Source organism: Acanthisitta chloris, unplaced genomic scaffold (assembly GCF_000695815.1).
Source record: "Acanthisitta chloris isolate BGI_N310 unplaced genomic scaffold, ASM69581v1 scaffold21475, whole genome shotgun sequence".
NCBI lineage: Eukaryota > Metazoa > Chordata > Aves > Passeriformes > Acanthisittidae > Acanthisitta > Acanthisitta chloris.
In genome coordinates this window covers 25,211-49,976 of record NW_008672426.1, presented here as the reverse complement: position 1 = coordinate 49,976, position 24,766 = coordinate 25,211, and the positions used below count along the sequence as shown (strand labels likewise).

Here is a 24,766-nt window from a genome sequence, read left to right as displayed (position 1 = left end):
TTTATACTTGGGACTCAAGAGGTGCATGCAGATTAATTTACAGGTCCTGCAAGTTGGGATATCCAGGTACTCATATTTCTTAGAAACATTAAACATGTCATAAGAGTGCTAAACGTACATATGAAACACTTCATATATGATACAGCTCTGCAGTACAGTCAGTACAGTACACTCAGCTGTACAGCACAGCTCACAGTACAGAGTGAAAACTTTAGACGATAACATCACAAGCAAGTGCAGTTACCCATGGTGGCAAACCAACTGCTGCTGCTTCCTAATTACTGAAAACCTTGTTCAAGCAGCCTCTTATTTTCTGCAGAGATGAAGACATTTCACTGATTCTGAAGCTGCTGCTTAGTTGTGTGCCTACCACGAGTTCTTGTGCTCTCCTGTACAAACAAAAAGTACTAGTTTTACTATGGACCTATACATGTTCTGTTCAGGGTTATGCTTGAGCTACCCAGGTTGTTTCCTGGCTTATGTTCAGGACTTTCAGTAGCTGTGCAGAGAAGGAACCTAGTGTCTGACCTGCTTTACACTGAGAATATGCTCTGAATGTGGCTGTACCTGACAAGAAAAGAAGCTGATGGACTTTCACACTGTTTGCTGTAGTTTTCTGGGACCTTCAAGAGCCTTACTGAACCTACTGAAAACTGAATGCATTCCTTGCACAGTACCAGAGAGCAGTACACTTGCAAGCCTTGCCTTGGGATGTGAGGGATGTGGACAAGGAATGAATCTGAAAGAATGGATTGTTGATAGGATACCACATCCCTTGATGTATGGCAAGCCATATTTTTGGAACTACATCTGTTTTCTACTGGTGCACTTGTTTTCTTCCTGTTCCTACCTGAACTCAACTTGACTGTGATAACTGAGTTCACTCACTCTTTGCTGTGCAGTCTTTTTCTCCTCTAAAACAAAACAATGTTCTTTATTCTGTGTGATTGTCTAACACAGACTTTGAGAAGTTCATTAAATAAGTATAAAGCCTTGCAGAATTACTCTGCATCTCAGAAATCCTGAGATAGATATAGATAGATAGATAGATATGTGTTAAAACTCATGATAATAATAGGCTATATCAAATCTCAAATGACCTTACAAGCAGATCATTGGTGCTCATCAAGTACATCTGCATAAGGCATTTGGTGTTACCTCTGCATAGCATAACTTCTTAAGGAATGGTACAGTTTTGACTGTTTTTCAAGGATAGCTTGAGTCCTTATTGTGTTTTGATGTTAAGGACACCTTTGGCTATAGCTAAAATATCTTACAAGGTTAAATTCCTTTGTGATACTAAAAACATTTTCCATAGGACTTGGTGTTTAACTGTCAGATGCCATCAACTGCAGCATATATTCAGGAGGTGTCATAAGTATAGCACTTTAAACCGAAAAATGAGACTTGATTTGTACAGGGATGTACTTAGAAGATTATCAGGTCTGAGCACTTGGTGGCTCTTTGCGTGGCATCGTGCAACTATCAGGAATATATGCTTTTAATCTAAATCTTATTTTCATCTGTTACTGTAGATTTTTCTCAGGTTATAGATTATTTCAGCTGGTTTTGTACTCTGTCATTAACAGAGGACAGTCAGGAAAAAGTTAAATTCATTTTGGTCAGACTTGCACACTAAACCCTTTGATTATTGTAGTGCAGGCAAAGAAAGACCTTAGTCCAACATACTGGTGAGTTTGAGCTTAATTTCTTTGTCTTAAGTCTTTACCTTAATGCATATCTCCTGTACTCTTCTCATTTTTTGCTTCATCTCAATGTTTAGAAACAGTTCTTTTTATTTGGAATATATTTTTATGCGCTTGCTTTTTGTGCTTAGCATTACTTTTTTATATGGTGTGAAATCTAACTTTTCAGTCTGAAAAAACTGGGACAGGTAAGGAACATGGGACTGCCCCAGATTACTACTCAAAGCAGAGAACAGGGCACTTTAGTCTACAAGACCCGGCTAAAATAGTATCTTTATAGCAGTGCTCTGCATGAATAGAGCAGTCTTTCTAGGTAAGTCTGAGGGCACTTGTACTTCTGCTGGATACTTCTGAGATTAAAATCTAGTGTTATGTCTGTGTTTGAGGAGTTACCTCTGGATGATAATCTTGAGGTTAAAAATGCACTTTTGTCCAGGGAAGCTAGAGACCAATTTTCAAACTAGGGCTCAAGCATGGCAAGAATATTGTTAAATCAGTATGCAGGAACTGTACTGGAATCTGTTCTCTTCACTAGAAGTTAGCCATGTAAAGGTTGAGCAGTGTGATGGTGTTAATGTGTTGAACTTGGACCACTGAAGCTACATAAGTATTTTGTTTTCTTGTAGTCTAATACACCTAAGTATCTAAATCTGTATCAGACAACTAGAGGATATGCAATGCATGCCTTCACCCTGCTTAGTATGCTCTATTAGTGAAACTTTTAACAAGATGTGTTGGCTGCCGTGTTGCAGCTGCTTGTAATGTTGTAGTTGACTTGGCAGCTGGGTTAGAATGTGCCTATTGCCCAAATCAGTATTATGTCTATAAATAGGAGAATTCCGTTAAAATATGCAAGATGTTCATCTTTCCCAAAGGATTGAATATGCTTCTATAATGTGGGTGGTCCTAACAATCAGACCAGTGTAACAGAATGAAATTTGTGCATTAAAATGTCAGGATTACTGATTTTCAAATGTATTGTTTCTTATCTGGGTTGGTTTTAATGGTATTTGTTATATTTAGCCATATCCAGAAGATCCAGCAGTGTACAAACCACTCTCCCAGGAAGAGCTGCAGAGGATAAAAAATGAAAAGAAACAGAAACAAAATGAGAGGAAACAGAAGATATCAGAGAATCGCAAACATTTGGCCAGTGTACGGGTTGTACAGAAGAACCTTGTCTTCGTGGTAGGGCTGTCTCAGCGCCTAGCAGATCCAGAGGTGAGCACTTCACACTTGCAGATCTTGCTCTTAACTTTCTCAAGAAACTATTGAAATACCCTTGTGCCCACCCTTGACTTAGAGTATGGAGGGAATGTAGTACAGGATAAGATATGTCTTCAAAACTACTGTGCCAGATTAAATTCATGTTATCAGACTAAATTGTCTGGAGAAATGTCACACAAGTGACTGTTGCTGAGGACTCAGAGTATAGTCTGTATTTTGGTAGTCTGGGAAAGAACAAATGTAAAAAGCTGCTTTTAGTGAAGGGGGAGAAAAGGGAGGATAAGGAAGGAAGAAAAAAAGTTAAAACGGATCTGATGTATAACACTTCAGTTTCTACTGAAATGTAGCAGCAAGTATTTGTAAGCAGCTGTCAGCACTGGCTTGGCATTATTTGTTATTGAAAAATGAATGTGATTTCTTTGACCGGATAGAGGAACAGTGATAAAGTGAGTTATTTTATTTAAACCTAAGATAATTCTACACTGAATACTTGAAGTAACTAGAAGTGGTTTTTTTGCAGGGATGGGGGTATGCTGTACTAGGTGTGTTGGTAGCAGTATTCTCAGTGACACACCAGAAGATACATACTTATTGAATATGGTTTATAGCACTAAGATTGCTTGATTTCCAGGAAATCTAACCTGAGAGACGTGGGTTAAAGTATTCAGTATATTCAAGTTTTCTAATTATTAAGCAAGCAAAAAACTCCATAGATGAAGATTATTTGGGAAGGGAGGTTGGCCACTATTTGTTGTTTCTGGAAATAGGTATGTGGATCATAATGGAGTACATGTGGATCCTCTTCTACTGACATGCTCTTAGGAAAATTGTCAAGGCTATGCTGTCAGATCTCATCAGGAGTATGATCTGCTGTACTCAGGCATATTGCAGAGGAGTTTCTTCAGGATTGTGAGTCTCCTCTGGAATGATGCCCAGAGAGTGGGTGCAGGATATTGCAAGAGGATATAGACCAAGTGAAGAACAGTCAGAAAAGACCAGCGAACGACTGGTTGTGTATACAATGTGCCGTGTAGTTCTACAGGATGATCCAAATGTGGTACTGTTAGATCTTGAAGCCATTGATGCTCCCTTGAGAAGGGAGAGGAGGTAGTGAAGTTCTTGGATTAGTGGAGTTTAACTGCACTATTCAGTGTTAATATGGAGCTGAGGTAACAAATCTTGGTTTAAAATCTGTCAGGTTATTGTCTAGAACTAGAAATACCCTTATCTTACCTAGCTTCAGTCTGAGACTTTTGCACCTCCTTCTGTCACAGGAATGGCAAAAGAAAGGCTTTTGGTGTGTGTCAGATGTTTTTCCAATTTCATTGGCACACAGGTAACCATTATTCAGCAGAGTTGCTTAATATGCTAGTGATGTGGCTGCTTTGCACAGCATCCCTAAATGGTGTGTTATCACTAACTCATTCAGGGAAGGGCAAGATAGGCATATGTTTTTTCTTTCAGGGATGTGGTACTCATTCATTTTGGCATGATGTTGATTCTGAAAGTCCCTACCCTACATTGTCTCCCTGTACTTAGTTTGATCTTCGGAAAACTTAAGACTATCTCAAGCTAATTGGTTTACTCTCTCTTTGGAGAGGGGCAAGTGAGTCAGGATTCAGCATTTTGTACCTAATAATACAGTTGAATGGAAGTTTAAGGGGGTAGGTTGTTTTATAACTAGAGTGAAAGTGATTTTTGGTTTTTTTTCTTCCCCTACATTGTCTCCCTGTACTTAGTTTGATCTTCGGAAAACTTAAGACTATCTCAAGCTAATTGGTTTACTCTCTCTTTGGAGAGGGGCAAGTGAGTCAGGATTCAGCATTTTGTACCTAATAATACAGTTGAATGGAAGTTTAAGGGGGTAGGTTGTTTTATAACTAGAGTGAAAGTGATTTTTGGTTTTTTTTCTTCAGATTATAAAGTAGATATATAGAGGAACATTTCATGCTGATTGGGATATATCTTGCCAGGATATGGTTTGGGTAATCTGAGTACTGAAAGCACTTTTAAAAATTTGGCATAAAATATGGAGTATCTGTCATTAAAGTTCTGAGGTGGCAGCATACTCTGTATTGCAAGTAACCATGTTTTATGTGGAAAAACAAATTAAATCTACATGCTGTGCTCCTCTTTGTAGGAGAGATGTGTTTTATATTAGGTAAAGGCTTTAGTTGCACAGTTTCACAGAAGAAAAAGTACACCTCTGTGTGAATTCTAAATATACCACTGTGACTTTGTTTCCTTGTAGGTTTTGAAACGACCAGAATATTTTGGGAAGTTTGGTAAAATACATAAAGTTGTCATTAATAACAGCACATCATATGCAGGCTCACAGGTAAGTCAGAGGCTCTTGTGAGTTTTGTTTTATGGGGTTTATTTAATTCCTTTTAGAGAAAATAGATGTGTGCAGAGTGAATCCAGAGCTCCCTATTTCTGATTAAGCAATAAGTTCAAGAGAAGAATAAAGAAAAGGCATTGCAAAAATAGAATTACTGCTAAGTTATTGAGGCATTGTCCAGCCAAGCTCTGAGTTGGATACAGGATGCAACGCAGAAGAATTAAGAACTGGGAGACAAGGTGAGAACCTTCAGAGAAGCAGCAGTGTGGCATTTATTCACTAATCTGCATTTTGGGAATAAAATGCCTTTAAGTATTTTTAGAACTTTCAAGCAATGTTTTTGATGCATTTATTTGCTCAGTTCTTTATGCATCACATACGAGTTCGTATGAATTCTATCCCTTTTTGACAGCTTTCCTGTTAAAAGCGTCTAGCCTTGAATATACCATTTTATGAAGTGAGCTGCTGAAAAGGCAACTTAATCATCAGATCTGTCTTGAGAGAGACAACCAACCAATAAAATGCTGTATGTTTTCTTTCTAGGGTCCAAGTGCCAGTGCATATGTAACCTACATCCGGTCAGAGGATGCCCTCAGAGCCATACAGTGTGTCAATAATGTGGTGGTAGATGGCAGAACACTTAAGGTGGTAATATTTTTACATTTTTATGTATATGTGCTAGGACACCAATATCAGTGCATAGTATAGAATATTGTTTGTGTGGATAATCTTGTGTTGATAAACAAAAATGTCCAATTTACTGGGTATTGGGTTTTGATCTCTTTTCCTAGCACAAAAGTTCAGTGAGCTTCTAGCAGGCCATGTTTTGCTGGGCTAGCAGATAACTGTCTCAAAACTTTTGTTTTAAGAAGGGATGCACCATCTCCCCATTCTCACAGTGGCTTTTTTGTTGTCTAGTGTAATAGTACAATGTGAGAACCTGACTGTTTGCTTTTGCAGAGCATTTCTGTAGCCCAAACACCACATCTCTCAAAAGCTCCTTGGCAAATGCAAGTTTTTTTCCTTGTGGTGTCTGTGTAAATAGGTGTCCAGGCCCACTTGGCCAAATTGCTGGCTAGAGAAAATCATCGAGTTAATACTCATTTCCTGACCCTGTTACTTACTTGTCTCGTTATGATTATGAGTGCAGATATTTATTGAGGCTCTAATTTTGGCATTTATTTAGATTGGACGAAAATAGAAATACATCCTAATTACAGATCTAATTCTCAAATATATAGATTTCTTACAGATAGGTGTTTTAGTCTCTCTGCATTAAAAAATGCATTATGGCGGAACTCCAAAAATCAGAAAAGTTTTTGCTAAAATATGTGGGTTTTTATTTTATGCTGTGAGAGACATTCCAACTTCTACCACTTAAGTAATGATTTTTTTTACCTTCAGGCATCATTAGGTACAACAAAATACTGCAGTTATTTTCTAAAAAATATGCAGTGTCCAAAGCCAGACTGCATGTATCTACATGAGCTAGGAGATGAAGCAGCCAGTTTTACAAAAGAAGAAATGCAGGTAAGTGTAATGAATGGGAAACATGTGAAATGTGATGTCTTTTATTGTCTATGATTTGGTCTAATATCTGTAATGTAGCCTGTTGCTGAATGTTATGGCAGAGATGGATTTTCAAATCCAGAAGGTGATTAACCAGTTTGGATATTGGAGAAGAACAGTTAGTTCATTTTTTTCATTGCATGCTGTTCTCAAAGTCTGAGAAGTCTGGTGAGTATCCATGAGTCAAAAAGATGGAGATAAACTCTTAACCAAGAATTCAAATAACCTTGAGTTAGCTATTTGCCCTTTTTTCTCATACCAGTGCAAGGTACCGTTATTTTAAATCTCTGTGAAAGCAGTTAGTGCAGATCTGGGTTTTCCTGTAGCATTTGTATGTGTGGACATTTATCATGGATTGACTTACTGTACTGTGCTTGACCATGGTATCTGAATTCTGATATCCCTTTTAGCCTGTGAAGTATAGAAAGCATTTGCAAATAAAACACTGAGGATAATTATAATAGGGCATAAACAATGATGCTGGGATTGTTTTTACTATCTCAACATCAAAATGCTTATCTAGGGTAGGGCACCAAGTAAATAGATAGTTTTACTGTCTCAGATGTGCATTCTGAGGTCTTTTGGGTCTGCCTCTGTCCTTACACATGAGGTATGGTAAAGCTGTTAAACTCAGTCTCAAATAGGTTAGCCTTCCATCCGTGCTGTAATTTTTGCATGTGTATGTTCATGAAGCAGGGTAGTCCCTGCCCCTGGCATCAGCACAAATGTTGCTCCAGTAGAATTTGTGGTGTGTTAGGCTGGCTGGTGTAAGCCAGAGAATGAGGGTTCATATCTATTAAATGCTTTTTCCACAAATTAGCAGTTCTTTCTGAGGGTTTCAGCTACATCTTCATGATGAACCTCTTGCCAGTTCAGATGAATAGTCCCTGTAGTATATATTTTGTTGCTGATAATTGCAATAGATGGTAAAATTCAAGGATATGTTGCAAACCAGGTCACCTTCCCTGTTCGTATCCCTGTATTTCTCCCACCACCTAGATATGATGTGTTATACATGGTTGAGGGTGTGTTCCTGTCGAGGCATTTTAGGTTTTACAGAGCTGTCAGTTATGAATTTATTTAATTCATTTTGAACCTGCTGGCCCTGTCAACTCTATAGCCTTTTGTGGCAGCAAGCCCCAGAAGTTCACCAGCTGTTTTATAGAGTGCTTTCTTTTGCCTGTGTTAAATTCATCTCCAGTTAATTTTGTCAAGTGTCTCTTAATCTTAGCCTTGTAGTACTTGCTGAAAGCAAGAACCTGTATTCATTGCCTTTGTGATGTGGGAAAATGATCTAATTTCTCTCCAAATCAGTTTCTGAGCTTTTAAACTCCCTTGTCAAGCAGTTCCTCTCTTTCTGTGATAATTTCTGTTGCCCTTCTCTATACTTCCTAACTGTCGTCCTTGAGGTGTAGGGCTCAGATGTTTGATGTGGAGGAAGCAGAGTTTAATTTCTCAGTCCTCAGTGTTTTATGTGTAGTGTGGTATGTGCTTTTTTTCCCATTTTGTTTTTGTTTGGGTTGTTTTGTATTTTATTTTAAGTGCTCTTTCTAATGATGCCCAGCACATATTTTTGTGGCTATTGCATAATCAACTAGAAGTTTCAGAGATCTGCTGGCAGTAACCTCAGCATCTCTTCTCTGAGTTGCAACGCCTAGTTCACGGATAAATAGAGGGTTAGTATGGGTTAGGCTGCTTTTCCCTTCGTGTGTTACTTGACATGTCTCTGAATTTTTTTTGCCACCTTTTTTGCTGATTTCTCTGAGATTCTTTGGAGTTACTCATTATAAGCATGGCAGTTGACTACCCAAAGATCCTGGTATTGTCAGCAAAGAACTTGCTTTTCACTCCTTTCTCTACCTGCCTTTGCTAGGTAGAGTCCTGCATCCGAATGATCTGTGGAAGGACAGCGAAATCCTAAGTCATTTGCTTTGTCTTGTAATGACATCTTATATGCATACTGCAAAGGGGCCATATTGACTAGGACAAGTAAGCAGAGAGGAAGCTGTTTGGTTAATAGTTGGACTTGATGATCTTTGAGGTCTTTTCCAACCTAAATGATTCTATGATTCTGTAATTCATGATTGCCAATGGTGTTGCATAAAACTGATGCCAGTCATCAGTCCTCATTGCTTGCTTCTCTACCCTAAAAGAGTGACCAGTAAGTCTTACTTTGCCTTTGCACCTTTAAACCAGCTTCAATCCACACAAGAGCCTTTCCTCCATTCCATGGCAGCTTAGTAAATAACTGGCATGAAACTTTATCAAAGACTATTTTTAAAATTGTGTGTCCTCTTTATTTATCCTTACTGATTCTATAGAGAATTCCGTCAGGTTAGTGAAGCAAGATTCCCCTTCACAAAAGATGTTCAGATCCAATCCCAGTGGCTTGTGTTTATCCACGAACTTCTATCTGTCTTAATAAGATAGATATACAATCTTTGTGGAGGGATGGAGGTTTAACTTAGCAACCTGTAGTTGACAGGATGTTTTCTACAGCCCTTTTTGTAGAAGGCAGTGGCAATCTGTCAGTCCTCTGGCTCAACTGTCAGTTAAAATTGATAGGCTACATCCTTTAACCAGGATTTTAGTTTCACATGAGTTCCTTCAGAAGCCTTGAGTGGATTGTACTTGATTTTGGTGACTTACATGAATTTTCCTTCTCTGTTCCTTGCTACATTGCTTAAACTTTTTTTGATCTCATATTGTTTTCTTCGAAATGATTGGAAATGACACAGCTGATGAAAAGTGCATTGTGCTTTCAGTGTGCCAACTTTCTTGTATTTGGATTAGTGTCAGTGAATTTCCAGGTCCATTTAATGTGATTGAATGTTCACTGTTGCAGACTTTGCTTCTCTGTTAAAAAATTGTCAATGGATGAACTTGCATTCTAGGTTAAATAAGTGTTAATAAAGCTAACCTTGTGACAAACTGAAAGGAATTGGTAGAACTCCGGGAAGTCTCTGAAAGTGAAGTTGGGAATTTAGGTAAGGTGGGTTGGAGATGCTAAGTTTGGCCTCTGGGTTGCTTGTTATAAATAAAGCACAGTTCCTGCAAGCTCCTATATAGGATTTTAATCTTTCTTGCAATTATGTGACAAGTAAGCTAAGGTAAGACTGGCATCTGATGTACCTGGCCATCATGTTCAGTCTTTTGCCACTGAAGCAAGAGGAGATACCCAGGCAGGTTTCTTCTTACTCAGACGCTTAATGTTTGCAGTGCAAATCTGTGCATTGAGCTAGTTGCTTATATTCTATTCATGGTGGATGGTGAAAGAAGCATTTCCAGGGTGCAGTATATCTCAAAGTTTGCATTTATGTGAACCATACTCTAGAACCACAGTTTTTTCTACAGTAGCTAGCAGCTTGGATGTAGACATTGACGAAGTGGTTAGGATGATGTATACACCAGATGTTTCAATATCCTTTTTTGAGGGTTGTGTAGGTTGACTACATAAAGACATGTTCAGAATCAGCCAGTAATGGAGAACTGGAGAATTAAGCAGCCACAAACTGGAGGTATATATAGTGTTCGACTGACTTAGAGTATTCAAATGAGACATGCAGTTTCCCATAAGGGAATGTAGTTTCTCAGCAGTACTGTTTTCTGAATTTTGTCAAATAATTGTGTGTATTTTTTTTTAAAAAACCAAGTTATATTTTTCTTTTAGCTGATAAAATTTTTCTCGGAGGGTATCCTTGTTGCTGATGCATTAATACCATTCTTGTTCCACCAAAACACTTATGAAGGGAATTAATTTACTAATGTGAAAAATGTTAAATTTGAAATGTACTAAGTAGTGTGAGAGCTTTTGAATCAATAATGATGTGATAGGTTTGAAACACATAAGTTATCTAAGTTGCAGAAGACCTGACCATAGATCTTGGCCCTTGTTTCCTTAGCTAAAGAACATGTTTTAGTATCTGGAAACAGTAGATAAAAGCTGTTGAAAACTTCGTGTTCTCTGTTCTATTTTGTGTCTTGATTCAACACATGACAATACTTAACTTGCACATACTGAGTGTTAGCTTGGAGTGTCATAACAACCTACAAAAAACATGAATGCTCATCTTGAGTTTGTTTCAGATGTCACTTTAAATGTTGGGGTGGGGGTAGATCTTGCTGGGTTTGTTTTATATATAGCATGGAATGTTATCTGTAAGGTAGACTGAAACACACTCTTTTCCTTCACTTGCCAGTTGGATTGGACCTCCTCAATTTCTGAAAACAAGGAATTATTCTCAATTGATTCAATTAGTAAAAAAAAAAAAATTCAGTTTTTCAGTTATTAGAAAGAATGATTTTTCAGTTATTGCTTAGGATACACTGCTTGCCATGTCACACTGAACACTTAGACCACCTTTTATTAAGGTGATGTAAAATTATTTCAATTTTGAGACTTCCGGTTTAAGAGGAACTCACTACTTTCCCATCTCTGAAAACATTAGTGTGGTTGATATATCAAGTGCAGACTGCCTGGGAAATTTAGCTGTTTACAATTTATAAGGTATATTGTGAAGCTCTTGATTAGAACTGAGGAGCAAGTTCTAATAAGGTTGTAGCTATTTTTCTGCTTTAGAAGTCTCAAAATATTATAAATTGGTAAGTGCATCCAACTGATTTCTAGGCAAACCTTAAATTTGTTGAGACCACATTTGTGCTGAGAGTGAGAAGCACTGGCTTGAGTTTGTCAGGAATGACCCATTGAGTTGTAAAAGCTCAATTACTAATTACTTTGGGATGTACATACATACTTTTTATATCTGTATATAAAATGATATATAGAAATTGTAACTATAAAAATTTGACTTAAACTAGCATTCATTCACTGAGTTTCTCTTTCCTTAGGCGGGTAAACACCAGGAATATGAACAGAAACTACTGCAAGAATTATACAAACTAAACCCCAACTTTCTCCAGTTATCTACGGGTACAGTTGACAAGAACAAGAACAAAGTGACAGCACTGCAGAGGTATGATGCGTAACTACTGATGCTGGACTGCCTGGCTATGCTTTCTTTCTGGTTATTCCAAAGCAAACTTCCTTATTCCTATTACATCCTCTAAGTTGCCTGTTCTTTTTGGTACCTATTATAGGATAAGCTCTGACAGCAGTTTTCTCAGTGGATAGACATGTACCACTTGGTTCTAATACAGAGTGTGTGTGTGTGTGTGTGTGTGTGTCTGTCTTGGGGAGGAAATGTGCATTTGGATCAGTGGTTCAGAACAAGATATTCTTGTTCTGAAAGAAGACCTTGTATTTTATATTGGCAGAATCGCATCGTATTTGTTAAAGACCAGATGTCAACTTTCTTGGTATGGTCTCATTATGAATGCAGTTTGTACTCTCATAGCTGAGACACATTATAGTTTCAATATTTGTTTTTTACATCATAATTTATAGTGCAGTCCCTGTGTTTTTCACTACATTGTAATTGCAGATATCACTTACTATGAGTTGATAAAACAATATTTTTCAATATTTTCAAGCATTTTTTAGTAAGTTGTGAAAAGATTTCTGTCCATAGGAGTATATAGTAACAAAAAGATAAATGGAAGGTCATGAGTCATGTGAATTATTCATTTGAATGTCATATTTAAGGTAATTTCCTCCACTCCTTTTTGTAGATTGTCATAAAGGAGGTGGGCAGAGTGGAGTGTGAAAGTTAGATTTCTCTTCATAGCCACGATGGCCTTGTAATCAGGGTTTGTGTGGTGTGCCAGTGTATCCACTACTGAATTTTTCAGACAATACTTTGCCAGTGGCAGCATCACTGCACAGCAGTCTGAATAAGAAAGAGGGTACTGTATCTAAAATATTACCAGTGGAGCTTGAATAAGCAGAACATAATTCTGAGAACTGGTATCACAGCTGGTGTACTGGGATTATTCTCTTTAACTTCTGGAGGAAGTGTCATATCTTTGACTGCAAGGGATCAGAGCTTCCAGTTGGATCCTGTTTTTTAAAAGACAGTGCCACTTCTTATTTGTTGGGAACTGGTACAATATTGACTTGGAAGGTCAAGTGCAGCAAATAAAACAAATGTGCCACTTCTTGTATTTGGGTATTGATTATTTAATGTTCCAAGTCTGAACTGATTTTAATCTGAAACCCAATTAGATCCCTGCAAAATAAAATATATTAGCAAGGGAAGAATGCCCTGTCTGAAACTGCAGCACACTTCTAAGCCTTTAGAAAGCGATTAGGAGCTGGAGCTTGGCTAGTCTGGAGTGCTTATGGAAAAAATGGCACATTACTCTAAAGGCAACAAGTGGTGTAGAGTTAATTTCTCTTGTCACTCTGTTCTTTGCTAATGGCTAGGCACCACCTTTTGGGTTGCCAAGTGAATTTCTTCTTGCAGCTGGGATTTTGACATGTTTCTTCATCCTGTCTCATCAGTACAAAGTGTAGCTTGTGAGCTGCTGAATGTGTGGTGTTCTCCTTCACAGCTTTCTATCCAATTGGTTTCTTGTTTTTGTCTTACTCTTTGATACCGTAGTAATATTTCAGGCAGTTTGTCACAGCCTCTGACAATTTTCTGGTGGTTCTTGTTTCTGGGGTGCAGGATTCCTGTTCCATTCTGGGATTGAACAGAAGTTGAGTTTCGAATAGTAGATGTTTAATTTTAAATATCTGGTAATAGAAAGCAGTTTGTTAAACTGATAAATGTTTTTCCACAATTGTTTTCTAATTTGAAAGGTCCTGCTTGCAGACCTTTTATTCCTGCGGATGGCAACGCTTAAAATTCCCCAGTGCCACTTTATGTACTCATCTCTTGGTATGTCACTTCAGAGTCATGGTGACTGTTCTGTTACAATTGCAGTTATATTCCACATTTAAAACAGATCCCATGTTTATTTTCCTGATGGCCTTTTTCTAAAGAGCTGAAATGAATGCTTTCTTATGCCCCAAGTGGAAGTACTTGTTAAGCACCTGCTGATCTTTTAGAGAACAGCCCTTCAGAAGCATGCAGCTTTGAACTTAACCAAAACAAATAAACCCACAGGCACAAAAATCCACTCCAAAACATAAACCAGTTTCTTTCTCTTTGCCTTTCTCCTTGGATGCAAAACTGACTTTTAACTGACATTTGAACGTTAGTTTTAGTATAGAGGTAGATTGACACTGCAGTGGACATAAATTTGGATATTTAAAATAAATGTTCATGAACTGAAACTTTTCACATATGTAGATTACAGACCATTTTTCTGTGGGTGAGAATATTAAATGACTGATGTTGTGCTGCTGCTGTGTCTTCATTCCTTGATGTTCTGTATCTGATTGGCTCGCTGTCTCTGACTTATTCCAAATGTGTGCAAAGCGAAGGTGAAATCTGTAAGTCAGGTCAAGGCTCATCTGTGTGCATGTTGTACTGGTATATGAGAAGATGGACACAGAACAGCAAATCTTAAAATGCTAACTGAGATTTGAGGGCAGCTACTACTACTGATTTTATCTGAAGGAGTAGGTGTAGGAAACACTTGTGTTGCTATGAGCAGCTGCAGCAATTTCTGGATCCTCACTATAAAATTGCTAAGTTGAACTAAATACATAGAGTATGGACCATGTATTCAGAACATACTAATGAAGGGGAGCATCAGGAGGTACTTCTGGGTTAAAAAATTTTTTTAGAAAGCTTCTTGAATGAATATTGTGTTGGTCTGACTGATCTCACGGTCTGTAAGCAAAGCTGTGGATGCTTGTGTAGGTGTAAAACATCAACTTCATCTGTTGTAGCCAGGCTTGATAGGGCCTGGAATATGAAAAAACATGTATGTAAAGAAAGCTATTTAGCTCATGACTTACAGAACTTGCAGATACTTCAATGAGGTGTGCAGAGGTCTGGATACTTGAACTGTTGATGGCTTTTTTTCCTCCCATTTTTATTCTAATTTTTTCCTTTTCCCCAAATGGATAAGTTTAGACTTCATTTATTCAGTGAAGAAAACGGAATTATCCTTGGTTTTCTCTCTCCCCCAGCTATCTCATTAATTATTTTTTGAGTCATCACCATTTAAAACCTGAGAAATAATATCCAGATAAATCTATTCTTATGGGTTGTCTGGCACAAGGATTTATTTCCCCAGTGTTTACAATTTTTCAAGCACTTTCTTCATAACTCGAACTCTTTTTTTTTTTTTTTCCCTTTTATATTTTATTTTATTTTACTCTTGCCTTTTTCCAGACCCAACAGTAATAACAAAGATGCCTGGCCATCATTACAGAGTTCAAGTAAATCAGCCAACGGTTTAACAATGGAACACAGGAAAACGCCTCCTGTATTAGAAAATGGCACAGACCCAGAACACATGACTCCAGATGGTGCAGACTCAGATTTCGGGTAATTGTGCTGCCTTTTATACTTCAGATAGCTTGCTTTCTCTCTCACTGATTGGTGTGGAGGGAATGATTTTCCAGTCTCTCTCACTCTCTGGTTGGAGAGCTGGATTGAAATCCTGATCAGGTCACAAAAAGCCGGGCTTACCATAGCCCATGTCAAAAAGACCGATTGGCAGATTATGCAGGAGAACCCTAACATGAAGTTAGTAAGAGATGGTACAGGTAAGGGCTGAGGGGAACTGAAAAACCACGGGATCAGCAGCTTGTACAACTGCGTGGTCCCAGCCAGAGCTGAGCCCTTCAATTTTTTTCTATACAGAAGCTTCCACAAAAGTGACGTGCTATTTGCTATACATCAGGAGGCTTGTCACTTGGAAAAGCTTCAATAGAGGGAAGTTAAATGTTAGGGCTGAATATCTGTCGTTTCTTTACAATGGTGTGTTCCAGAAACACAACTGCAGAGGTAAGGGTTCCCCTATTACCACTCAGTTACAGGAACAATAGGGCAGCAGATTCAACTGAGGCTTCTTTGTGTAGAGGAAGTAATTCATCTGCCTGCAATAATCTCTTATTGCCAGCCAACATTTTTTCTTCCTTGGTGCCCTCCTTGAATAGAACTGGTGTCCTCTTCCATCATAAGCATCACTTGCAGTTCCAATCTTAGTCTGTAGCCGTGCTGTTTTGTTTTTTATGGACCCCCTTAGGTAATATTGCTTAGGCTCATTCAGAGGTTGAATGGGAAACTAACAAGGTAAACCCATACATAAACAGAGTGCTGTTGAAAGTGGTACCTTTTTGTTAGGCTTAATAGCAGCCGGTTGAGTGATCAGAGAAGCTGTGGTTGCATCTCACTAGTGATACAAAACTTCCTTCTTTTTCTGGAAAGAATGTATTAAATGTAAGTAAAAATATTGTAGCCAATAGATGAGTCTTGTTGATTCCTGAGGGCTGGAAGCTTGCCTTGCAACTAAAGGTTCCTTAGGCAGGTTCAAGTATAATAAACATTTTCAGCATTTATATAGTTGTTACAAGTTGCCTTATGCATAGCTTTTTAAACTGCAGCTTTATGATTTTGTTAGCTGTGAGAAAAGAATTTGACTGGAATATCAACTCTACAATCAGAATTGATTGTGTAATAAAACCAAACCAAGTCTACAGCAAACTTTTGTGTTACAGTCACACAGAAATTACTAACCAAAAGCAGTTTGGTTCAAATGGAAGAACTTTATTCATGCTGTTGGATCACTGAATAGAAATTATTTGTAAATCTTCACTGGAGTAATGCTTGTCTATAAATAATGTTCCTCTGATTTTTACTTTTGTAGTCATAAATACTTCAGCTCCATTTATCTGTTAAAGATACTGACTCAATCAATGCTCTTTTCCCCAAAAGTTTTTATTGATGGATTACTCTTACACAATTTCTTTAGAACAAAGAATTAATTCTGCTGCGTTTTGACTAGTCATTCTGGGATGAGAAGAAGAAATATGAGGGGAAGCAGTCTTAGGAATTGTTGACCTGTCTGTGGCTGTTTGCAGTATTTAAGCTTTGCAGCAGCAAGGATTGTTTGAAAGCAAGGTGTATCTAGAATCTGAAGTCTGCACCCAGATGTGTTATCTATATTTGTTTTGTGCTAGCACATGAGGACTGTAATTTGACTTGTATCAAGTTCTGGCCTTTTAAGGGAACTGAAGTCTGTGTTTTTCTGGTCCTTGTTTGTGGGGTCTGTTTTGCGCTGTGCAGCCTGATGCTTCTGCATCTTCTCTCATGGGCAAAGGAAAGTGAGAGTACCTTTAAGTTGTAAAGCAAAGATTTTAATGCAAATCTGAACTAATACTGTTTCATTAGTGTGGTATTTAGCGTAATTAAGGTAACTCACAGGTGCCTGTCAGAATCCTGAATCCTGAGATGTGCCATTTGAGCCAAGTCATGGTAATTCACAGTGAATAGCTTTCTGAGGTGTTTTTCTGCTGTATCTTTTATTTTCTTTAATTTGAGCAGGTTTTTTATGCTATGTCGTTTTCCCCTTCTGTCATCTCAAAACTCAGGTTTGTTGGGGTTTTTTTGACCTTGGAGCAAATTTCTGCTGTTTAAAAGCTTAGAGGCTGATGGGAAACTTAACTTGCCATGAGGACTAAATAGTTAATGTTTTATCTCTCCCTACATTTATTTAGGACTTGTATGGGAACTGAAAACTTAAGTATTTGGAAAATAAATCTGTTCCCATGTTTCTCTCCAGTAGTATCATAGATGGGACTGACTATTACAAAATACTGCCATAGCAGGAGAGTCCTGTTGTGGTTTTTTGTATGGCATGGAGTTGCTATGAACATGTTGGAAACTTTTCTTTTGTTACTTAGGGCAGTCAACAAGCAGAGTGGACAGTGGTGGAAAGAAGCATTACAGTATATGGCAAATGGTTGGAATGCTTATGGTTTTAAAAAAGCGGTCATAAAAACATAAGTGGACTTCTTTCCCCCTTAATTCCTTCTAATTAATTTTGCTTTGCCTTATTTCAAGGCTTGTCTTCTGCTACGAAAGCAAATGTTGATTTTTCATGTTAAATTCTTGATTGTCTTACTTGTTCTTTTCCTTTCCCACTTTTGCAGCCCTATCGATAAACCTTCAGATTCCCTCAGTATAGGAAATGGTGACAGCTCCCAGCAGGTAAGAGACAAAGATAAGTGCTGTGAAACTAACAGCTGGGTTCAAGGACTTGCTGCAACTTGCACTTGGAGAAGCAAGTACTTTCTGAAGTGTATCATAATTTTAAACAAAATTTAAAATGCTGTTGATAAGTAGATTTTTGTTTGACTTTGTGCTGAGCTATATATTAACTAAACTAATTGTGTCCAAAAGGTTTGAGGAAGTTTTAAATTTGGATTAGTAAAGAATATTTTATCTATAAATAATAGATAACTAACCCATGTCCTAACTGTTTCTCTTCCTCTCTTGACTGTAGATAACGAACAGCGACACACCTTCACCACCACCTGGTTTAACAAAAACCAATCCAGTTATACCCATCAGTTCATCTAATCACAGTGCACGGTCTCCTTTCGAAGGGGCTGTAACAGAATCACAGTCACTCTTCTCTGACAACTTCCGGCACCCTAACCCCATCCCAAGTGGGCTTCCTCCGTTCCCCAGCTCTCCACAGACTTCAAATGACTGGCCCACAGCACCAGAACCACAGAGCCTCTTCACATCAGGTGTGTACACAGGTTACATGGCTGGGTACTGCTTGCTTTTGCAGCTGAGGTCTAAAGCTGTGTAGAACAAAAAGCTCTTGGTTCCATACTGTGTTTTCCACCTTCATAAATGATGAAGATTTGTCACTTAGGTAGTGCAATTCATTTGTAGTTAAGGGTATCTTCTAAAGGAAACTTTACAGAGCTTTCAGGCTGCATGGCTAAATTATCTGAGTGCTTGCTTTAATTTTTCTTAGCAACATGCCTGTCCAAATAATAGGGCGTGACATGTATGCTTTAGTGTTTAATGTCACAGGCTTTTCATGAGAGTGGGGAAAATACGTGGTGTCGGTATATATTGGTGTAATAGTCTGTGATAATCTATAACTCCAATATCAGAAGCTGTTCAATAGAATGCAGAGTTTTCTTTAGTATCCTGTGTGGTTATCTGAAGGTTCCTAATCTTTCTCTTTCTGAAGTGAGGTTCTATAAATTCAGAAGAGATAAAAGTACAGTTAATTGTGTCAGCTGAAAGTTACCTGTATTTTCCAGGTACTTTCCTATGAATATCACTTCACATGAATGAAACATCCTTTTAGGTGTATTTATATAATCTTGGGTATGGGTAACAGTATTTAAGAACTCAAACATTATAAACCTGAGGGAACTGTTAGAAAATTAAACAAAACAATACCAGTGAAAAATAGAGTGTAAATGATATGATAGAACAGAGTTAGTTTACTTAGTGATTAGTTGTCTTTTGATGTTTATCTTGCTTCTGGATGTCATCATTCTGTTTGAGCAGAATTGATTACCATGGAAATTACTTGCTGCTGAGGTACTTTAAATACCAGTTTTGTGAGGTTTAAGTGGCAGTGAGAGACAATTTGCAGGTAGTAGAAGTCTTGTTTGTTTTATAATTAATATAAAATGTATGGTTACTATTTAATTAAGAATGCAAAGGCCAAACTAATTTCTGTCTAGCAATTATTTATGTGCTGTCATGGATTTTAGAGTGAAAATAAAACTGCAATTTTCTTTTCTAAGAGAGAATACTCAACAGAACTACTTAAACCAGCAGACTAGGTCCCTGCCAGCAGAGGGAGTTAATGTTGTGAGTGATACCACCCGATTCTTGGTACATGGCCACAGCTTTGAGGAAAAATAGTGTGAGAGCAGACCCAGCATTCCCTGGACCTGAATAAGAAACTTAACCTATAGTGAAATGAAGTTGTAATTGAAAATGCAGGCAAATTCTAAGAACTCTTTTTTTGCAATGCTGCCTCAAAGTATTGAACAATATTTTGTAATGCTGTTCCGTGTTTTATTTTATCAGTGTCTGCTCAAGAATTCAGCTTGTTTTTCTTCATAATGGTAGAGAGTATGGGATTTTTTGTTCCTTTGTTTGTTTGGTTTTGGTTTTGTTTTGTAAACCACTGCCCAGGGGTTCCTTCTTTTGAGAGAGGGGACATCTGCCCACCTTTCTTGCACAGCATTAATGCTGGAAACAAAGTACTGAACTGAGTAACAGCCTTATTTATGTTCTGTTTGCCGACACTTTCATTAAGTAATGTGGGTGTAAAGCAAGTGTTTATTGATCTCTTTGTACTTGGTACTATTACTGAAAATGTGTATTTGATAGGGTTTTTCTGTAGTTCAGGAACAGAGCAATTCTGCAGTAAAACTACTATTTCTTAATTCTGCCACTTGCCTTTAGTAGAAATCTGAGAGTTTGATCTGAAAATGGTGTTCTAAGATGAGGAATTAAGGCATCTTGGGAATATATAAAGAAGTATTATATGAAAGATAACTAAGCACGTATTCAGATCCACAAGTTGAAATTTTTTGTACAGTTAAATAGTTACTAATTCTTGTTCTAAATCCTGTTTCTCTCTGACAGAAACTATACCAGTATCCTCCTCCACAGACTGGCAAGCAGCTTTTGGGTTTGGTTCCTCCAAACAGCAAGAGGACGACTTAGGGTTTGACCCCTTTGACATCACCCGCAAAGCCTTAGCAGACCTGATTGAGAAGGAACTGTCAGTCCAAGACCAACCTTCCCTTTCGCCCACATCTCTTCAGAACCCTACCCCACACACTACAACTGCCAAAGGGCCAGGTTCTGGATTCCTGCATCCTGCTGCACCCACAAATGCCAACTCTCTCAGTAGCACCTTTCCAGTCATGCCACAGAGGTTCCCACAATTTCAACAACATCGAGCAGTTTACAACTCCTTCAGTTTTCCAGGCCAAGCAGCTCGCTATCCTTGGATGGCCTTCCCACGCAATAGCATCATGCACTTGAACCACACAGCAAATCCCACCTCAAATAGTAATTTCTTGGACTTGACTCTCCCACCACAACACAGCACAGGTCTGGGAGGGATCCCTATATCAGGTAGGTGAATTGGGACAGCTGTGATTATGACTTAATTCATGCTTTCAGCTTCTCTAAGCCAGGACAGGAAAAGCAAATAGCCAGCTACAAGCAGTAGAGTGTTCTCTTGACTGTCATACTAGGTTTATGAACAGGGGGAGGAATATTGTTTTAAATAGGCCCTTTCCATGTAAACAAAAACAAACGAAATGTTTAGCCTTGTAATATTGAGCTTTATAAGGAAGGTGGAGTATTCTGTGCCCGCTTAATTTTGTGCCAAAACAGATTGGTATTTTGGTTCCTCAGTCCTGCCAGACTGGCTTTCCTTAAGAATAGGTCCTGGAGCGCATTGTGACTTTCACTTTGACATGCAGGTGCTGACCAGAGTTCTTAAAATTGTGCAAAACTTTGTAATGATGGTAATTTGTGCCAGATGTCCTGGCTGAGTTGTTCCCTCTTGCACGTAACCAAATGGCTGCACAATAAAACATTCAGTGCTGTTCATTTCTGTACTTCAGATGGCCTTAATATTATGCTAATCTTTTGCTGAATGGATGCTTGCAATGTGTGTAAGAGGATTCATCCTGATTTGTGAGGGTTGTGATGTTGGAGAAAAATAAATGTGCAGTCAGGCCAGTTCAGGCTGCCCTGAATGGATTAATAGGTTCTTGCATGAAACGCTACAACTAAGGAGCTAATTGTAACAGTAATTGTCTCAACTAAAAATTCACTTCTGAGTTTGAAGTCCTTCTGTGCTTCTGATTTAGCTTGACCCAAACAGATTCTCTTTCTGTAACATATGAAAAAAATTGTATTAAATGTATAATGAACTGCAGGTAGCAAGTCTCTGTTAGCTCTTTGTAGTCTTGAGATGGAGAAAACTGCTTTCTGAGATGTTGCCAGCATTAGTTTCTTTTCATGGGTTTTAGAAGTACTAGCTATACTATGAGAAAGTGACCTACAAAAAGTCACTAGTTTTGATGCTCTAGTACATGAATTAATTTTGGCTGTTAACTTCCCTGTGCTTGGTCCTCTTTGAAGGCTTGTTGCAGCTGCAGAACTGCTGTAGCGTCTTTAGGCTGACTCGTAGTATAAATATGGTCCAGACTACAAGTAGTTAGAAACTCTTTATATTGGCAGTGGCGAAGTTTTTGGACTAAAGTGACTGATACTGTTTACACTGAAAAAAAAAAGCTATTTTTGATAATGAGTAAAAATTGCAGCATCCATAGCTGTGTTATTGCTCATTTTCCCCTAGACTACACAGAACTTCCAGAGAGACAGCAAGACAGTATGTTTCAACTCTGGCTCAGTTCTAAAACCTGCTAGTTTGAGGGGCCAGTGACAAGACTGTCTTATGGACTAGGGGGACCAGAAAAATCCTTCAATGTTGAATAAGATCTGTTTGTAGTACAGGTTGATTCTAGGTTTGCAGAAGTATTTTTTAAATTGCATTACTTTAATTGCAGTTGGCAGTTTGAAAGTGGAGCTTTCTGTGTTTGTAGGCTTGTAGATCTTTGGTGGAACTCCTAAAGAGCAAGTTGCGTGGTGTTGGTTGATGCACAGCCCATGCCATGTACTTCCCCCATATGTTTTAAGGCAGCAGAATTGATTTTTAATTGTGTCCTTGTTTGTATGCAAATGCTAGAACCAATTAATGTCAAAATAGTTTTGGCAAATACAGTGCTAAAACCAGAAAATAAACATCTGCAGTAGTCTTTATGGAAAGTTCCTTTGAGTTGGTTTTAATCTGTTGTTACAGGAAACCTTGTTAGTTGCCTGGCTGACAATTAGATAGCAGCAGTTGCTGTAGTGCAAACACTTCTCAGCTGATCTACACATCAGCTTTGATATGTCTTCAAAAAAGTATTATTTGCACACACATAGATTAATCCTTTTTCTTTTGCTGCTGCCAGAAATCAGCTGAAGTCTCATAGTTCTGGTTCTGTTTGCTGGGTTATGGGTTCGTGTGTTATTTTTAGTGCTTAGGGTTTTCTTTAGCGATTTAGCTGCTTCAGAAGTACAAATAATTTGGAAGTCAGGCGATGACTTCATACCTCTTGTTTGTGTGCTGACTTAATCACTTCCAGTTTATTGGTTATTCTGTCTTTTCAAACCTGCATTATTGTACAGGTCTCTCGATGAATTCCTTTTATTTTCTTTTTGAAAATACAGCTCCTGTTCTTTGTTTGGTTTTAATCTATCAGTAGCAAGTATATGATTACAGAGTTTTCCTTGCTTCCTCATTGGATGTACAGATACAGCTGTCTGTGATTGAGGGAGGAAGGTGGTGTGTAAGTACAGAGGACTCACATCAATGAAGCTACATTATAGTGCTTTATTGCATACGCTAGCTGACCTGCTAGGAAGGCAGTGTGGATCACATTGGCTATTTAGTAGTATGGAGCAATTAGTTGTACTACACCCTAAGCTCCTTTTTCTTAGCTCTTTGTTAGTCTGTTTTAGGGTGTTTTAGTAAATGTTATCAGCCTGGCTGTTTCAGGTGTAACAGCAAAAGAAACCAAGCACAGGTATAAAACTTCACATTCTGTCTCTAGTAGAGACTCTCAGCTGCTGTAAAAGTTGCATGTTTCTTAAGGTCTTTGATCACAGCTTTTTACAGGATTATAAATTCCTAAAGCAGCTGATACTGGACCAGTCATTGGAGAAAAAAAGGCAGGGGAGGACAGAACACATTAATTTTTTGTGTCTGCCTGGTCTGTTTAGTCAGCCCTTTTAAACTTTCTTATTTCATTTATGTCAAAACAAGCAGATTAATAACTTCTATAATTTCATGTGATGCCAGTATACTGTTTTCTAGGCTTTCTAAATCAAAGTTGAGTTGATTTCACAACTGTATTTATGGTATGGAAGCTTGTGTGAAGAAAATGGTGTCTGTCAAACTGCTGCTGCTTCTACTTTAGGCATTAGCATTCACATGGATTTGAAATTCTCATTTGTGACACGTTAAATGGATTTTCTGAAGCTACCTTTTGTTTAGTTGAGAATCAGAAGTGTGCTGTATTCATTACCCCTCACAGTTCCAGGTAGGGTTGTTTTGTGATGTGTATCAAACTTAAATGAAGGGACACAGGTACTACCTACACTTCTGGGGTTTTTTAATTAAGCTCTCATTTAAAAATAATTTATATGTGGAATTTGGTTGCCTGTTCTCAGAGGAAGTAGTATTTATTCACTAATTCTGTGGCTTCTGGTGAAGTGACACGATTGACTTAATAGTTTTGTTATGAATATACTTGAAATGTGTCATATTCATCAGGCATACGTTTGTCCCCAACCCATATTTAAATGAACTCTTTGATTGATTGATTCCCAAAGTAGCATTTTATTTCCTTCCCCCACCATATTGCAAACTGTAGCAGATGTTGCATGTTGTCATTTTCAGGGACAATTTAGGCTTGTGGCTGCTCTCTGGCGTGGGATTGATTAGATGATTTACTGTGTAGTTACAACTGTAACTGCTTCAGGAGAAAAGTTCAGTGACTTGTTATTCATGGACAGTGTGATTGTTGGTGAAAGTAATCTTACCCTAGACTGTGTGCAAACTATTCTAAGAATATTGGACAGTGGCTGTCCTTTATTCTGTAAATAATGCCAAAGGCAAGATTGATTCACTGACAGCAGTGTGGGTGGGTGTCTGCCTTTATTTTTATCTTACTATAGGGTAACAGGAAACTCTTTGGAATTTGATAGCTAATGTGCTATCATCTTTGCTACCCCATTTCCTGGTGGTTTGTTATAAAATAATAGGTGTAGTGTTGGATCATAAAGTAGGTCTCAGATTAATAGTGTGTTTTGAGAGAGATGATTATAAAGTGAGATGTCTACACATTAATAGTGGGAAAGTAGGAATATATAGTTTTATTTGAGTTTACTGAGTGGTTGGTAGCCATTGATTTTTATTTACATGAAGAAAGTATAGTAACATTCACACAGTTAAAAGCATGAGGAAAAAGTTGTAAATGGTTAGTCCACTTTTCCTGTCAGTTCTA

At 38.0% G+C, this 24,766-nt stretch overlaps 1 protein-coding gene across 5 annotated transcripts in view; it reads left to right on the top strand.

The window, feature by feature from the left end:
* The window catches only part of CNOT4 (CCR4-NOT transcription complex, subunit 4), a 43,549-nt gene that overhangs the window by 4,932 nt on the left and 13,851 nt on the right, over positions 1 to 24,766 (top strand). For 2 of the 5 annotated variants that reach the window (XM_009074518.1, XM_009074520.1), the window contains exons 2-9: positions 2,730 to 2,927; positions 5,185 to 5,271; positions 5,818 to 5,919; positions 6,679 to 6,804; positions 11,692 to 11,816; positions 17,795 to 17,852; positions 18,148 to 18,397; positions 20,277 to 20,774. In XM_009074518.1, coding sequence (XP_009072766.1) covers positions 2,730 to 2,927; positions 5,185 to 5,271; positions 5,818 to 5,919; positions 6,679 to 6,804; positions 11,692 to 11,816; positions 17,795 to 17,852; positions 18,148 to 18,397; positions 20,277 to 20,774 — 1,444 coding nt within the window. Of the gene's footprint in view, positions 1 to 2,729; positions 2,928 to 5,184; positions 5,272 to 5,817; positions 5,920 to 6,678; positions 6,805 to 11,691; positions 11,826 to 15,029; positions 15,186 to 17,794; positions 17,853 to 18,147; positions 18,398 to 20,276; positions 20,775 to 24,766 lie in introns of all 5 variants that reach the window. The other 3 variants (XM_009074517.1, XM_009074519.1, XM_009074516.1) reach the window with 2 other exon arrangements.